The sequence below is a fragment of the Gobio gobio genome, assembly GCF_949357685.1.
Source record: "Gobio gobio genome assembly, chromosome: 13".
NCBI lineage: Eukaryota > Metazoa > Chordata > Actinopteri > Cypriniformes > Gobionidae > Gobio > Gobio gobio.
Window position 1 is genome coordinate 24,023,221 of NC_137106.1, and position 17,091 is coordinate 24,040,311.

Consider the following 17,091-nt stretch of genomic DNA (forward strand, 5'->3'; position numbering starts at 1 on the left):
GTTTTTGAAGGTCTAATCTGGACACGTCAATATCAATGAAAATGTCATCGCGTGGCAAATTTTGTGATTTAGGGCCAATCAACAGGATTTCAGTTGTATCAGTTTTAAGCTGTAAGAAGTTATCAGTCATCCAGGTTTTAAGTTCCTGAAGGCAGGAGTTAACAGAAGCGGGAAGATAAGCTGAGTTTGGTTTAACCGTGAAATAAATTTGAATATCATCAGCGTAACTATGAAAGTTAAGACCATGTCGTCTGATTATCTGACCTAGTGGCAACTAGGCAACATAAATGAGACATAAGAGAGGACCAAGTACAGAACCTTGAGGTACACCATGAGTGATAGTAACGGTACTTAGCTTTGTTGATGACAGTAGAGAGATAGTCAGAACGTGCAATGGATCGATCCTTACCTATCCTAACAAACTGCTGTCTATCTGATAGATACGAGGTCAACCACTGAAGAGCAGCAACAGTAATGCCTATTTCAGATAGTCGTGAAACGAGCGTGGAGTGGCACACAGTGTCAAAGGCGGCACTGAGATCGAGCAGAACTAGGATACTGTGTGCAGCAGAATCAGAAACCAGAAAGAAGTAATTTAGCACTTTTAAAAGTGCTGTTTCAGTGCTGTGATAGGGACGAAAACCTCTCTTTGCTCTAGATGAGACTGCAGTTGTACTACGACTACCTTCTCAAGCAATTTGGCAATGAACGGGAGGTGTGATATTGGTCTGTAATTGTTCTGAATGGTGTTATCAAGGTCGGACTTCTTTAGTATTTGAGTGACAGCTGCTACTTTTAGATCACGTGGAACATAACCAGTGGCAAGAGATCTATTTATAATATGAGTAATGGGTTGAGTAAGTGAAGGCAGAAGGGTTTTTAGAAGGTATGTTGGAATAGGATCAAGTGTGCAGGTGGTAGAATTAGATTTGATAATCAGTCGTTCAACCACAGATGTATTCGTGAGTAAAAAATTGCAGAGTGGATGACCTATCAGACATGGAGTTGAACAGGAAGAGGAAGTTGGAGAAAACGATTTATAAATGTTATACATTTTTTGTTGAAAAAATTACTGAAAAATTTCACAGAGATCAACAGAGCCAGTAATAGCTACGGATGAGGGTTTAACCAGTTTGTTTATTTCTGTAACAACAATGAGTTTCGGGGAATAATTAATTCAAATGGTATAAATATTCATGAGTCTATGAATATGATTTGCTTGTTGTACAGACAACGTATAACGGAACCTTTAATCATTTAAAAGTAACCTTTATCCAAATTGATTTCATCATCAATTATCAATCTTACAAACCTTAAGAAACATTAATCTGCTTGATCAGGACAAATAATATCTCTTATGTTTGTACAATTTGTATTACTGAAGTAGTAATACAAGAAAATCAAGTTTAAATGGGTAGCTAAAATCTTACGTCTCATTGACTTCGATATTTGTGAGCAAAACAATACGGATTCACTTCAATGCAATCATTGGGTTTTAATAAAACAACTACAGTTTCCAAAGCTACGATTCACACGGGGGAAATATGCATATATATGTAGGAGAAAACAAACAATATGGTAAAAACAAGGAAAAATGAAACTTAAGAATGATGGAAAGAGAGAATTAACAAGGGAGAGAGAGAGAGAGAGAGAGAGAGAGAGAGAGAGAGAGAGAGAGAGAGAGAGATTGAAAATCACCTTTATTTACAACATAGGTAAAACCCAGTCTGTGTTACCACTGACAATCTGCATTACAAAGTCTCAATTACGAAAAAACACAAAAATAAAATAAATAAATAAATGGAAAAAACACACAAAAAAAAAAAAAAAAAAAAAAAAAAAAAAAAATGACTTTAAAAGTCAACATTAAATCATCATTTTCATTAACTGTGCATAACACTCCATTTATAGCCCAAGTATTCACAAACACTGGTAAGCACCCAACCAATTTATAGTATGCATATTCTATCCTAAGCCTTGATGCTACCAAACCCTTAAACATCATCAAAAGATCTAAAGTATCTTTCCCAAGCATCTTATTTTTCCTTGTTTTCCAAATAGTGAGTTTGGCAGTTCCAAACACAAAATTTAGTAAAACCAAAACATGTTTACGACTGACGAAATACTTTGGCCCAAAAATAAACAATTGAGGAGATAAATCTTCACCTAAAGATGATACCCACTGAGATAAAAAGGAGAATAAATTACCCAACCGTACACATTGCACAAATAGATGAAAAATAGTTTCGTTATCAGAACAAAATACACAACCCACCTCTACATTCGGATTGAGGTGCACCACATGTCTGTTCGTAGCTATTGCACTGTGTACAATCCTCCATTGTAAATCACCAGTCCGTTTATCAATGGGACTTTTATACAGTGACCGCCAGCTACCTTTGGGGGAGATATCTACTCCAAAGAAATCAGTCCACTTAGATGACTTTACTCCGGAGAGAAGATGTGTATTGGTCACTTTCACACAAGTCACATACAGAGCTTTTTTCCCCACAGACTCAAAAGTTTCCAGCTGAGGAGTTTTGAAAGACAATATGAGATTTTCCTCCTCATGCCATCCCCTTACGTCAGCAGCTATCATCAAGGATGGAAAATCATAGTCACGTCCAGCCATCCACTCTTTGATATGGTTAGAGTTGTTGATAAAAAGTATCTGATCATAGTTCAGTTCTCCAAGTACTTCATCAATAACTTGTTTCAAAAAACGAACAGATTTTATGCCTGTTCTCTCACTCAAGATCTCCAAACTGATGCTTAAAATGTGTCCAAGTTTTACACATCCAACAGCTATCAGCCGTGATGACAAATTAGCAGAACACAGGTGTCTAGAAGGTAAGAAGGGGTTCTGGAACAATGGCTCTTCCATCAGCCAAAAACCCGCATGTATTCCAGCAGGTCTTGAGACAGAGAAAACTTTCCATGCTTCCATCACAGATCTGTAGAAGGGAGTCAAATCCGTGAGAGTTGATTCATTCAAGTTCAATAAAAAGAGATATTTGTCAAGTCCCATGTTGCCTGCTTTCCTCAAGAGTGCAACTGCAGTGTTGGACCAAGCAATGCCACCATTATACAGCAGTCTCTGAGCAGCTTGCAGACGAAAGGCCATGATTCTTGATCTGATGTCCACAAGACCTTGCCCCCCTTCTTGAACTGGTAAAAAAAGAACAGCTGATCGAACCCAATGCTGTCCTGACCAAAAAAAATTCACCAGCATCCTTTGAATGTCTTGAACTAGTCCAACGGGGGGCTGTAACACAATAAATTTATGCCACAGCGCAGAAGCGATCAAGTTATTGGCAACTAGAACTCTCCCCCTATAGGATAGCTGGGGTAGCAACCAGTTCCATCTAGACAATCGGGTGCACACTCTCTCCAAAACTCCCACCCAATTTTTCTTCTGAAACTCTTCTGATCCCAAAAACACACCAAGTAATTTCAGCCCTTCTCTATTCCAGTTTAAACTGCCTGGTAGTTGTGGGAGATTTTCTAGATTTCTTTGACCTGACCAAAAAGCTTCAGTCTTATCCCAGTTTACTTTAGCTGATGATGCCCCTTCATACAGCTCAAGTGCTCTAGACAAAGCTTTTATATCATTATTGTCATTGACAAACACTGTAACATCATCAGCGTAGGCAGTAATAGTAGTTCTTAAATGTTGAGGCATTGTAGGTATTAACAAACCATTTAGAGTTTTTCTTATGTTGGAAAGTAAGGGCTCAATAGCAATGCTATACAATTGTCCTGATAGAGGACAACCTTGTCTGATTCCCCTAGAAACCACAATAGGCCGACTTAGGCCACCCCCCACCTTGACCATACAAGAAGCTCCAGTGTACAACAAACGTATCCATTTGATAAAAACCTGACCAAACCCAAAAGCAGCAAGTAGATTAAAAAGATAGTTATGATCAACGCGATCAAACGCCTTTTCTTGATCTAAAGCAATCAATCCAACCTCTGCATTGAACATTTTACAGATATCCAAGGTATCCCTCACTAAAAAAAGATTATCCATTATAGATCTTTTCGGAATGCAATAGGTTTGGTCTTGATGAATTATCAAATGTATAAACTTCTTAAGCCTATTTGACAAACATTTAGACAAGATTTTATACTCTGTTGTTAATAAAGCAACAGGTCTCCAGTTCTTTAACAGAGTCAAGTCTCCCTTTTTAGGTAATAGGGACAATACAGCACGTTGACATGAAGCAGGTAAAGTGCCATCTTTATAACTTTCACAGAAAACTTCATAAAGGTCCATTCCAATATACTTCCAAAAATGTTTATAAAAATCAGAAGTCAACCCATCAATTCCAGGAGAGCGTCCGGATTTCAACTGTCCAACAGCAATAGTGAGCTCTTGAAAAGTAATTTGTGTGTCCAAAGCAGTCTTAGAAACAGAGTCTATTTGAGGAAGTTCATGCATAAGTTGGGCTTCACAACTAGAGTTACAATGATCAGCTTTGTATAGAGAAGAATAAAAACCAACAGCATGACGACGCATTTCTATAATGTCATTTGTCATCTTCCCATCTGGAAGACGTAAACATGTCATCTGCTTAGACTGTGCCACTGAACGCTCTAAATTAAAAAAATAGGCACTTGGGGCATCCATCTCAGTAACTGATGTAAACCGTGACCTCACCAAAGCTGCTTTCACCCTCTCATTCAAATGAAAACTTAGCTTTTTCTTTTTCTGTTGTAAGGTGTTAATAAAAACTGGGTCATGTCTTCTTATCATTTCTGACTCTATAGACTCTATATCTCTTTCCAGAGCTTGCACTGTTTCTCGTTGAATAGTCGTACAATATGCAGTGTACTGTTGACAGGATAGTTTTATCTGAGTTTTTCCAACCTCCCACCATTGTTTTAAATTTTCAAAATCATTTTTCTTCCCCTTCCAATGATTCCAAAAAACCACAAAATGTTCGGAAAATAAAGCATCCTGTAACAGTTTAGCATTAAAATGCCAATAAGAAGATTTTCTTGGAAATTGTGCCATATTTACTGAAATATATACCAGATGGTGATCAGAAAAACCTACAGGAGTAATAAAACAATCAATAATCCTGTTATTAAAATTTTTTGAAACATAAATTCTGTCTAAGCGAGCAGCACTTACTCTATTGTCAGAAATTTTAATCCATGTATATTGTTTATCTACCGGATGCTTGATTCTCCACATGTCTAAAAGTTCGGCCTCTTTCACCAATCTTGACAAATAGTTGGATGAAAGCATGTGAGGCTCTACATTATTACGGTCAACATTAAAACATTCTGTACAATTCCAGTCCCCACCAATGATGATGTCTCCATCACTAAAATCTTGTTTTAGGACATTAGATAGCATTCTAAACAACTGTAATCGCTCATTTCCCACATTTGGTGCATAAACATTTATAAAATAAATGGTCATCCCTTCAATAATAGTTTTGACAAGAACCAGGCGACCTTTTACAAATTCCTCAGTTTTTTCAATGCTAACTTTTATATCTGGAGAAAAAAGAAGAGCAACTCCAGCGCTCAGATTTGTACCATGGCTAAGTACATGTTGACCTTTCCACCACATTCCCCACTCTATTTCGTTATCCATATCACTATGTGTTTCTTGCAATAAAATGACATGTAACTTTTTATTTTTCATGATTTCAGACACCAAACCTCGTTTATGACTATCCCTCCCTCCATTAATATTTAATGAACCCACCCTCAAAAGATCCATGTATAAGTTTAGGGAGGAAAGAAAAAAAACAACGGCAGAAGAAACCAGAAGAAAAAAAGAGAAGAACACCGCGTGATGCATGGCTAATAGTTTACAAAAATGCTTTTAGCCTCTTCTTTTTATCCACCATTTTACATTTTCTAATAACTGTAACGTGTTTTTTTTAGACGAAAACGTTTCTTTTCACTCAGCTGATCAAGATTTACAGTCTTTTGAAGAACCGCCACTGACCTCTCAAATTTTCCAACATCAGGAAAAAATTCTTTAATGTTGACTTGTTTCCCAAATGTTTCATCAAGAAACCCATTAATTTCATCTAAAGTATACAAAGAGGGATCTTTGATGGACATATCTTGAGAATCGCCCTCACATCCACATACAGACCCTCCTTGGGAGTCACATTCATAATCAAGAAGAGAAACATTTTCGTCAGACGCATCGTCATCTACTGCACTACCATTATTACTCAAACACAACTCTCTCTTCCTTATAGCCGACCTAACAGACTCACACCTGCTTGGCCCTGCAATTTCCACACCATCATCTTGCTGCTCCTCAGCATTGATATTTCGAACAGTATTTGCAGTATTTTCATTTTGCTGACCTTCATGCACATTAGTATCTGTCACAGCATTATCATGTAGTTCAATAGCGGACGGCGCCGCAGCAGAACCGCTCACCTCTGCCGGACCTGCGTGTTCTTCTTGAGCAGCGCGCTCCAGCTCCACCGCATCTCCCTCTCCTGAGACAGTGGGCCTTTGCCTATCCTCTGGCGCGCGCTCTCTGTGAGGGCATGCGAACTTTTTATGCCCTAAATCGCCGCAATCAAAGCACCTTAAACTGCCAGTGCTTGCGTACACCATATAAGTTTTGCCTTCGTGTCGTACTCGGAATGAAACGTCCAGCGTGTTTTCGGGGGAGTCTAAAAACATAAACACCTGTCTTCTAAAAGATGTGACGTGTTTCAAAGACGGGTGTTTACAGCCTAACGTGATTGTTTTAAAACCACTGGCAAATTTGCCAAAACGTACTAATTCCCGTTCCAACGCTTCATCCGGAATGAAAGGTGGAACATTCGATACCGTGATTTTAACTGTCGGAGCGTATAGCGGGGTAACCTGAACAAAGTTTTCATTTATAACGAGACCATTCTCGATTAAACGATTGACAAAATTGTGTTCTTTCAAAAACACTACTACTGCTTTATTCATACGAGAAGCAGACACTATATTCTCGTGTCCCACTTCCCCTCCAGCCGAAATAAGCACGTCTTCCACTGTAACGCCATCCTCGGGCACACACCTGAAGCCATTGCGCAAGGACAAAGACGGCACCTCCTCATGAGACGCCATCTCTCCCTGCGCAATACCCGCAAAAACTAAGTCAAAAAACTAAATTTTAAACCATGCAGAAAATAAGAGAAAACAAAATCCCCGTAATGAAGACTATGTAGAAAAAAAACACAGCTTAGGTCTCACCCAGCACCACTCTCACCCACAAACTCCCAACATGCACCACGTGAGAGAGAGAGAGAGAGAGAGAGAGAGAGAGAGAGAGAGAGAGAGAGAGAGAGAGAAAGACAGAGAGAGAGAGAGAGAGAGAGAGAGAGAGAGAGAGAGAGAGACAGCTTCACAGCAATTTCACAAGAGCCCTCAAGAAATTCACAGTCCCGTGAACGGGAATAATTCAGACAACCTTTTTCAAGCAGTTTGATTGTGAAATAGAATACTTGCATTACTACGGCTTCTCATGTAAGTGTCTGAGTTCAAATCGTCTGGGAAGTTCGCTAAGGATTTGCCGGTCCCAGGAGAACTTCTTTGAAGTTTAGGAAAGTCGCTCCAGAAGTCTGCCGGTTTCTCTCTCCGTGCGGGGAGGCCTTCTCTCAGGGTTGGGAAGACCAGGGGTCTTCCCCTCCATGGCGAAATGCCAAGAGGTCCTTTCCTTGTGGTGGCGAAAAATGCAAAGAGTTGAAGGTCGTTCCTGTTCTTATAGAGGGATAGCCGACGCCCAAAGAGTTCAACGCTCCAATCTCTTGCGGCGATACATTGGAGCCTCGGATCTAATCAGCGTAGATAATTACATCAACACACAGGCCCTTTGTTTAAGTATGATTTGATTAGAAAAGTCACAAGGGCTGTGAGGAGTTCAGACTTTGGCCATCCCATCAGATGACTGATTGAATCAGTACTGTTACATTTCAGAAAAGAGAGCTTTCGGTTTGCATTTAGCTTTGTTGATGACAGTAGAGAGATAGTCAGAATGTGCAATGTTAAGTGCTTCTTTATATTCCACTACTGAATATGAAAAAGCCATGGAATGCACAAGAAGGGAGTTTTTTTTGTAAAGTCTTTTGAGACGCCTACATTTTGTTTTCAAAACTCTTAGTTCTGGTGTGAACCAAGGAGAAGAGTGAGTAGACGGAACAGTTCTAGTTTTTTTAATGGAGAAAGATCATCCAAAACATTACAAATAGATTCATTATAGGTTGAGACTATCTTATCAGGATTCAGGAGGTTGAGTGAAGAAGGAAGAACAGAGACAGCAATAGCAGCAGAGAAATTGTCATGGGTTATAGATCTCAGGTTACATTAAGAAATCGTAGTTTTGGTGTTCAGTTTTACAAAAGGGAGTGAGAAGTCGAAGACAATTAATTTATGATCAGAAATGCCCAAATCATAACCCTGAGCATGCACACTGTCAATGCCAACAGTACAAAGCAAATCAAGAGTATGAGAGTGGGAATGTGGGGGAAAATCAATATGCTGAGACACTTCAAAGCAGTCCAAAACAGACATAAAGTCTTTTGCAGAAGTACAATCAGAATCAACATATGTTAAAGTCACCTAGCATCATGATTCTATCATGCTGGGCACAGGCAAGAGTGAGAAGTTGAGTCAATTCAGAGAGAAAGTTTGTGTTATATCTAGGGGGTCTATAAATCAAAATAATCAGAAGTGGAGCAGGACCAGCAAGTTTAAGTGATAGACATTCAAAACTGGAAACATCAAGAACATAAATTTTAGTCACTTTGTAATTGTTTTTCATCACACACACACAGCCAGACCACCACCTCTGTCACTAAGTCTGGGTTTTGTCAGGTAACTATATCCAGGAGGGGTTAAAAGGTTCAGTTCAATGAAGTCATGAGGTGCTTGCCAGGTTTCAGCAAGCGACGAGTAGACTGCATCTCTGGTTAAGGGTATGAGAGTTCCGACGCGATGAGGAGTCACGTTGCTATGGTAACACTTTGATCTCCACGACCAGATCACAGGAATTGACAAAGAGGACTTGCAATCATAGAACCATCGTTGTTTTGCAGACTGATGGATATAGCAAGAACGACGAGCAATACCGAGGGTAGTGCACCAATCGAATGTAGAGGTTTCCAGGTGAGAGTGTCTATTTAGGTTTTGCAGCTGTTGTGAGGTATAATGAAAATCCATACTGTCATTGAGAACCAAAACAAGTCCAAAAACGACTAGGGCCAGCGATCTCAGTGCCAGCAAGTTATGAAAAGCAAAATACATCTCCTCGCAGAGTTTAAGACAGCACTCACAGAAAGCAATATGACCACCCTAAACAACACCACGTTAGCCAAACCCAGCTGATGCTAAATCTGATCCACAACCAAACATCCACAATATACAGCGGTAGAGGGCTCGCGGGAAAGAGTAAAGTGAAGCCACAGCACTCCACGTTAGCCAAGCCCAGAATAGGAAAACCACGAAGAGACACTACTCAGTTAACAAGAGGAAGCTTACTTACAGAGAGTGAGTGCAGAGTGGTAAAGCCTAGGTAATGGGCAGAGGACTCGCAGGGTTTTCACAGAGTGAGATGCTGAACAGCAGTTTGTAAAATCGGTCCAAAGAATGTCAAACGGATTTCAAAGTTGAGTTATTCATGTCCCAGAACTGACAAAATCACACAGCAGCTCAAGACGCTTCACTCAAAGCATCTTACAGTCTTCCACCAGATCCAGACTTGAAGTCCCAAGCAAGTATATCCAACTTTAAGTCCCCAAAAACCACATCCACGTGTAGTAGTCCCGTTGATGATAAACGATTTACAGACGTTTATCGTGTTTAACAGATGATTAACAAAACAAGAGACAAAACAAAACAGAACAGAACAAAACAACGAACGGTGAATAGCGGTGAGAAGCGGCAGCCATTTCCCTTACAGCGTACTCTCAACCGGAACCGGACATTTTTTTTCTCTGCATTAGCGCTGTCAAATCGATTAATCGCATCCAAAATAAAAGTTTGTTGTGTTATATTTGTTATATATAATAAAAGTTATACGCATACTGTGCATAATTATTATGGATATATAAATACACACTCATTCACTTATATATATTTAAGAAATGTATATATATGGCACCAATTGACCTATTGACCCCATTGACTTAGACTGGGTAAACCCAGCCTGATCTGCCGACGATTTGATTTCGCCCTGCAGCTCAGTCTGGAAACCTGTACATTCATTTATCCTGCGTCAGTTACACATTTGCGGGAAACTAATCACAGACTGGCTTATCCACCTGGCACGCTATTGGCGGGCTTAACACAATGACGGATAGAGAAGGGAGGGAACGATAACCGTTGATCATGCCTCTTGTGGTCTGATAGGTTGAAGGACTAATCGATTGCGTACAGAGTCATTTGAATTATGCTCGTTGATCATGCCTTTTGTGCAGTAGATAATACAGAGCAGACTCCACAGACCAATGTTCAATCTTAAAAGATTGAGCTTGGTCTGGTGATAGCCAAACAACCATTGACTATGGTTTCAGTCTTTACTGTTATACTGACGAAAAAAGTCACCAACTTCTTGGACAGCCTGAGGGTAAATTTACAGCAAATGTTCTTTTTTGGGTGAACTATCCCTTTAAATGCTAAAATACATCAAGATGACCTGCAGGCTTTTGAATTGAGAATAAGAACAATTTAAATGCAAAAAATAATACCAGCTTACTAAGATTATTGCTGAAAGGGTTTTCATTAGTGTATTTAGTCCAACTTCTTTGCTCAAGTGCTCAAAATATTAGACTTTCTTATTGGTTGTTGTTTTGAGAGCACACCAAGGCCGTTGTGGGGTATGTAATGTTTTGATGGTCAGTTGTCATGTGTAACCGGTCCTACTCAACCTGCTTCGAGCGGGATTCAAAACCGTGGTCTCCGGCGTGAGAGGCGGGTGGCAAGGAGGCTAAAGACCGCAGCGTCTAGCGTCAGTCGCTAGACTGCCTCTTGAGATCAGGGGAGTGAGGTTTACACGCACAGTTCTTACTGGCTTACGACAGTTTCACATGGAAACTGTTTGTAGGTGGTAGTAGGGCTGTAAAGATTTGACCAAAAATAAAAATCTTGATTAATTTTACCTCGATTACGATTAATGAACGATTATTTTGCTCTTTTCGTTTTTTTGCTTTCCTTTTTTTGCCCTCATAGTTCACTGATAAGGTTTGTACTGTAAATATTTTCTACTATTAAAGGTGGGATTTTTTTTCTAATGAAAAAGTGAATTTCTTTGTGATTTTAAAATACTTGAAGGAAACGATTCACTTTCAGCAGTTATTGTCTATGGGGCAGATTTATTTTTGTTGTACATCAGATACAGATAAATTAGCACATAGGCCTACATTACATTTATTTGAATGCATTAATGAGAGAGTGATTGTGTGTGTGAATTAGTCATACCGTCTCTATTAATTATGAAGCTGTGGTTTGTACTTACTTCAAAAGGTATTAAAATCTATGCTATAACGATTGAATTTCTAAGCTACTTTAGTGATAAATCACAGGACAGAGTTGACAATGAGTTTCTGAGCTCCTCTCTGCTCGCGATCTTCACATGATGTGCGAGCTACTGTCTGTGAGTGTTCGTGTGTCACAATATATCAGGCATTAGTTCAACATAATACACATCTGATAGTCTAAAATCGTTTCAGTGTTCAAACGGGCAGGCCTTAAAACACATACAAATGACAAAACTTTGTGAGGACGCAAGTGAAAGTGATCTAGCGCACGTTGTCAGAGACATGACACGGCTCGGCTCTCCGTCTCACAGAAAAAAGCTCATGAGCACTGAATGGAGAAGTTTTCCATAACGTTGTTCTTGAATATTGCAGAATCGCTTTAATGTTCAAACTGGCAAGCCTTTAAACTCATTTAATTGACAAACTTCATGAGGACGCAAGTGAAAGTGATCTGTTTTCCGGGCTTGCGCGTGCCGTCTCTCTGTGTGTGTATCAGCGCATATAAGAACGGCGATTAACTTACCTGTATAAACTGTGTAAAACATGCAATTACCATAGTAATTCTGAGCATCTAATGTTATAAACAATGATAACTGCTCCTGCATCTTTCCGTGTGCCTGTAAACTGCACTTGATGTGACTGACGGGGCGGAGTCACGTGAAAACTGAAATAACCGACATGGGAAATTTCGGTTTCGATTCGTTTTCGTGTCCATCCCTATAGGTTGTAGTATACCGCAGTGCACAGAGGGTGAGCTAAAATAAGTATATCAAGTACACACTCACACATACGTGCAAAATAATATGGTGTTTGATCATTTTTGATGTCCGATTAGCTTTCCTGTGTTGCAATATAACCCTAAAAACTGGACTGTGTGGCTGTCTGAGTAAATTAATGCCTGAAAGATAGACTTTATGTCAGACATGGAAGAAAGGACATGCAATATCAATTTATGTTTGATAATATATCTGATAATATATAATATAATATATCTGATGATATGTTTGATAATTATTAAAATAATTATCAAAAAAAAATGATCATACAATGCAGATATAGCTCATGATATGTGACAGGAATTTTTTTTAAAAAGTTGATTAAATAAGAGAAACAGAAAAGAAAACAGATATAAATCAGTGATTATGTTTGCTTTTTACAACAGTGGTTGTCAACCCAAAAAAAGGCTCACAGCTCTGTTGGGAAGAAATAAAAACAATTGCAACTAATCCTAATTGTTGATAATTAGGATTGCAAAATATATAGTACTTTTAAGACGGAAGAGAAAAAAATATCTCTTAAAATAACTTTTCACATCCAAACGAGTAGTAAAATTAGACATGTCCTCATCCTTAAAAAATATGAACAAACAAAATAACAACCAAAATATAACCCAGAATATTATACAGTAAATATGGATTTGCTGATCAGTTGTATTCCTGTTGTTGTTTGTGCATTTAGGAAATCTTCCATTTTCATAGTCAGCCTTTGTCATGTAGTTAATCAATAAATATATATATATATATATATATATATATATATATATTTGTTTTTATTTTTTCAGTGATAATTTTGGTCTGGTGTTGTTTCGCCACTTGGTGTCCACTGCAAAATCTTAAAAACTAGCTTTAGACGGTTTCAGACTTGTTTGCATGTGAGACAAAGCAGCTGTCAACACCCTGAAATCTGAAGACGGGCTAAACATTTTCTTCCCCTCTTAATGCTTTTTATCAGTCTGTTTTTCTTCCTTACTTTGACAGGTTCTTGAACGTATTCTGTTTCGTCTCCTTTTTATTTCAACAAGCAGTCAATAAAAGACGAAAAGGGAAAGTGTAGAAGATGCAGACAATTTATAGCTCTTCACAACATTCTAAATGCATCAATGTCATGCTATGAAAATGTAATTACAGCTCGAAGTGAGGACCATAAACGTACACAGTTAAGTTGAAGTATTCATGCATTTTTATGATTGGTCTATATAGCTCTAATTAGACCTTAAAATCTCATTCTCACATTTTGACCCTCTTAGAGGACGGTTCTTGTGTCCTTTCTGCAAGTAGATGGTTTGAAAGCTCAATGCCAGACGATTAAGCCATCAGAAAGCCACTTCTGTAGACTGAGCACAACATGACTTGACATCCGTGATGTGCAAAAGGGCAACAAAACAGGATTTTTTTTTCTCCTATACTCTTCGGATTTCCAGAGCAAGGAACAGAGACTTTCTTTTCAAACGTTAAAGAGATCTCTGAAACAAAATTAGATATTTTTATAGATCTTGCTATCCCTTTCAGCATAATATCTCTAAAGTAAATTTACAATTAGGTCTGAAGTTATTCTGTCGGGAAACCTCTGATCTTAAATCAAATGTTCAGTCTATTTGATGTAGTTTCATCTCACTCTTCATCTTAAATACTGTTTTTAGCTCTCTGCACAAGAGTCTTGGTTTTTAACCACCATCTTTCACTTTTTCTCACTCTCTGCCTGTTTCAGATGTGAGGGGAATGCGTGGATTTTTGGACCAGGCATCTCGAATGGGTTTGGATGTGTCTCTACAGCAGGTTGACCGGAATGTGACAAAGGTCTTTTCTACCCTGTTCAGCACGATGAGGATGGAGGAGCTGAACCGTTACCGGGACACGCTCAGACGGGCCATTCTGCTGCTCAGTCCTCGCACTGCCCAGGTCTTCATACACCAGGTAGGAGCCATTGTAACAGCAGAAGTGATACCCATATAGGTGGGAGGATGCTGTTATGCTGTTTTGAAGCAATGTTTTATATATGTTAAATAATGTAACTTATATTAAGCTATAAAATATATTTCTGCTTTATTAGCCTTAGCCTTTGAAGTGTCTCATGAAAGATGTATTTAAGAATGAATAATGTTTAATATTTTATTTTTTTTGTTTTTTTTTAAGAAATGGCAAGTTTTATTTTGTATTCTAATTTATATAATGGATGTATGGATGTGTGTGTGTATATGGGGAGAACAAGTATTTGATACACTGCCGATTTTGCAGGTTTGCCCACTTACAAAGCATGTAGAAGTCTGTAATTTTTGTCATAGGTACTCTTCAACTGTGAGTGACGGAATCACTCACAAAAAAGAAATCTAAAACAAAAGGAATCTAAAACCAAAATCTAGAAAATCACATTGTATGATTTTTAAGTAATTATTTTGCATTTTATTGCATGAAATAAGTATTTGATACATCAGAAAAGCAGAACTTAATATTTGGTACAGAAACCTTTGTTTCTGTAAAAATATTTGTTTGCAATTACAGAGATCATACGTTTCCTGTTTGCACACACTGCAGCAGGGATTTTGGCCCACTCCTCCATACAGACCTTCTCTAGATCCTTCAGGTTTCGGGCTGTCGCTGGGCAATACGGATTTTCAGCTCCCTCCAAAGATTTTCAATTGGGTTCAGGTCTGGAGACTGGCTAGGCCACTCCAGGACCTTGAAATGGTTCTTATGTTACCATGGCTGTGTGTTTCAGGTCGTTGTCATGCCACAATCCATCTTCAATGCTCTTACTGAGGGAAGGAGGTTGTTGGCCAAGATCTCGCGATACATGGCCCCATCTATCCTCCCCTCAATACGGTGCAGTCTCCCTGTCCCCTTTGCAGAAAAGCATCCCCAAAGAATGATGTTTCCACCTCCATGCTTCACGGTTGGGATGGTGTTCTTGGGGTTGTACTCATCCTTCTTCTTCCTCCAAACACGGCGAGTGGAGTTTAGAACAAAAAGCTCACATGACCTTCTCCCATTCCTCCTCTGGATCATCCAGATGGTCATTGGCAAACTTCAGACAGGCCTGGACATGCGCTGGCTTGAGCAGGGGGTCCTTGCGTGTGCAACAGGATTTTAATCCATGACGGCGTAGTGTGTTACTAATGTTTTCAGGTCCTACCGTGTAGTTCTGTGCTGATCCCTCACCTTCCTCATGATCATTGATGCCCCATGAGGTGAGATCTTGCATGGTGCCCCAGACAGAGGGAGATTGACCGTCTTGAACTTCTTCCATTTTCTAATAACTGCGCCAACAGTTGTTGCCTTCTCACCAAGCTGCTTTCCTATTGTCCTGTAGCCCATCCCAGCCTTGTGCAGGTCTACAATTTTATCCCTGATGTCCTTACACAGCTCTCTGGTCTTGGCCATTGTGGAGAGGTTGGAGTTGGAGTCTGTTTGATTGAATGTGTGTGGACAGGTGTCTTTTATACAGGTAACGAGTTCAAACAGGTGCAGTTAATACAGGTAATGAGTAGAGAACAGGAGGGCTTCTTAAAGAAAAACTAACAGGTCTGTGAGAGCTGGAATTCTTACTGGTTGGTAGGTGATCAAATACTTATGTCAAGCAATAAAATGCTAATTAATTACTTAAAAATCATTAAAAAAAATTTAGATTCCGCCACTCACAGTTGAATAGTACCTATGATAAAAATTACAGACTTCTACATGCTTTGTAAGTGGGCAAACCTGCAAAATCGTCAGTGCATCAAATACTTTATATATATATATATATATTTATATATATAAATGTATTGCATTGTGTTTCATGGAAGCTTGTTTCTGCCACTAAATATAAAAATAAAAAAGGCAATTGCAATTTCTTTCTCACAATTGAGAGTTTACAGCTTACAATTCTGACTTTTTTCTTAGAATTGCGAGATTTAAAGAGTTATAGAGTTATAAAGTCGGAATTATGAGATAAAAAAAGTCGCAATTACCTTTTAAATAAATTCTGATAAAGTCTCCCCCCCACATAATTGGACATTATAACTTGCAATTACAAGTCTAGAAAATGCATATTTCATTCAAGTATTTATAATATATATATATATATATATTACAATACAATGTATTATAATATTACTATAATATTGTAAGTAATAATATTATGTATAATCTTAGTGTTGATTTTATGTCAAAATAAGCACCACAGAAGGCTGTATACGTCTAGAGAAAGTCCTGATTTAGATTTAGTTTGATTAAACTGTATGTGTTTGTGTAGTCTATGTCGTGTTGTTTGTTGTCTGCCAATAAGTCATTTCTGAATGAAGTTTTTGCTGGAGAGGCACATGGATTGTTCTGCCAAATGGGCTGGAAAATAACTAAAGTGGCTCATCCTGTGCATTGCATTCTGTTTACTGTAATCTCAGCAAAATTATCTGAACACTTTACGATTGAAGGAGGAGAAAATAGAGTTTAAATTAGTGGGAGCTATTTGGGAAAGCAGCGTTTGACATTTGGAAGGTTGTTGGTTTGAATCCTGATAGGGATGTGTAAAGGATTATGACTGAGCGTCAGGACTGGAGGTTGTTTACCGCAGGACCCTCAAGAAAGAGACAAGTGACTCTTCCGGCTATTACAGTTCCAGGTTACACTTTATTTTGATAGTCCACTTTAGACATAACATTGCTACATGTCAACTACAAGTAACTCTCATTAGAGTATTAGTAGAATAAGTTGACAAGATACTTACAGTCAGTAGAATGTCTCTTGAGGCAACATCAAAATAAAGTGTTCTGTGTTCTGACTTGTAGTGGATATAGTTGCAAAGTTAGTAGAATATCTCTATCTAAATAAAGTATTAT

At 38.6% G+C, this 17,091-nt stretch overlaps 1 protein-coding gene across 2 annotated transcripts in view; it reads left to right on the forward strand.

Moving 5' to 3' along the window:
* The window catches only part of grid1a (glutamate receptor, ionotropic, delta 1a), a gene marked incomplete at its 3' end in the record, with an annotated part of 383,513 nt that overhangs the window by 251,243 nt on the left and 115,179 nt on the right, over positions 1–17,091 (forward strand). For both annotated transcript variants that reach the window (XM_079832712.1, XM_079832713.1), the window contains exon 4: positions 13,986–14,191. In XM_079832712.1, the coding sequence (XP_079688838.1) occupies positions 13,986–14,191 (206 nt within the window). The remainder of the gene's footprint in view (positions 1–13,985; positions 14,192–17,091) is intronic.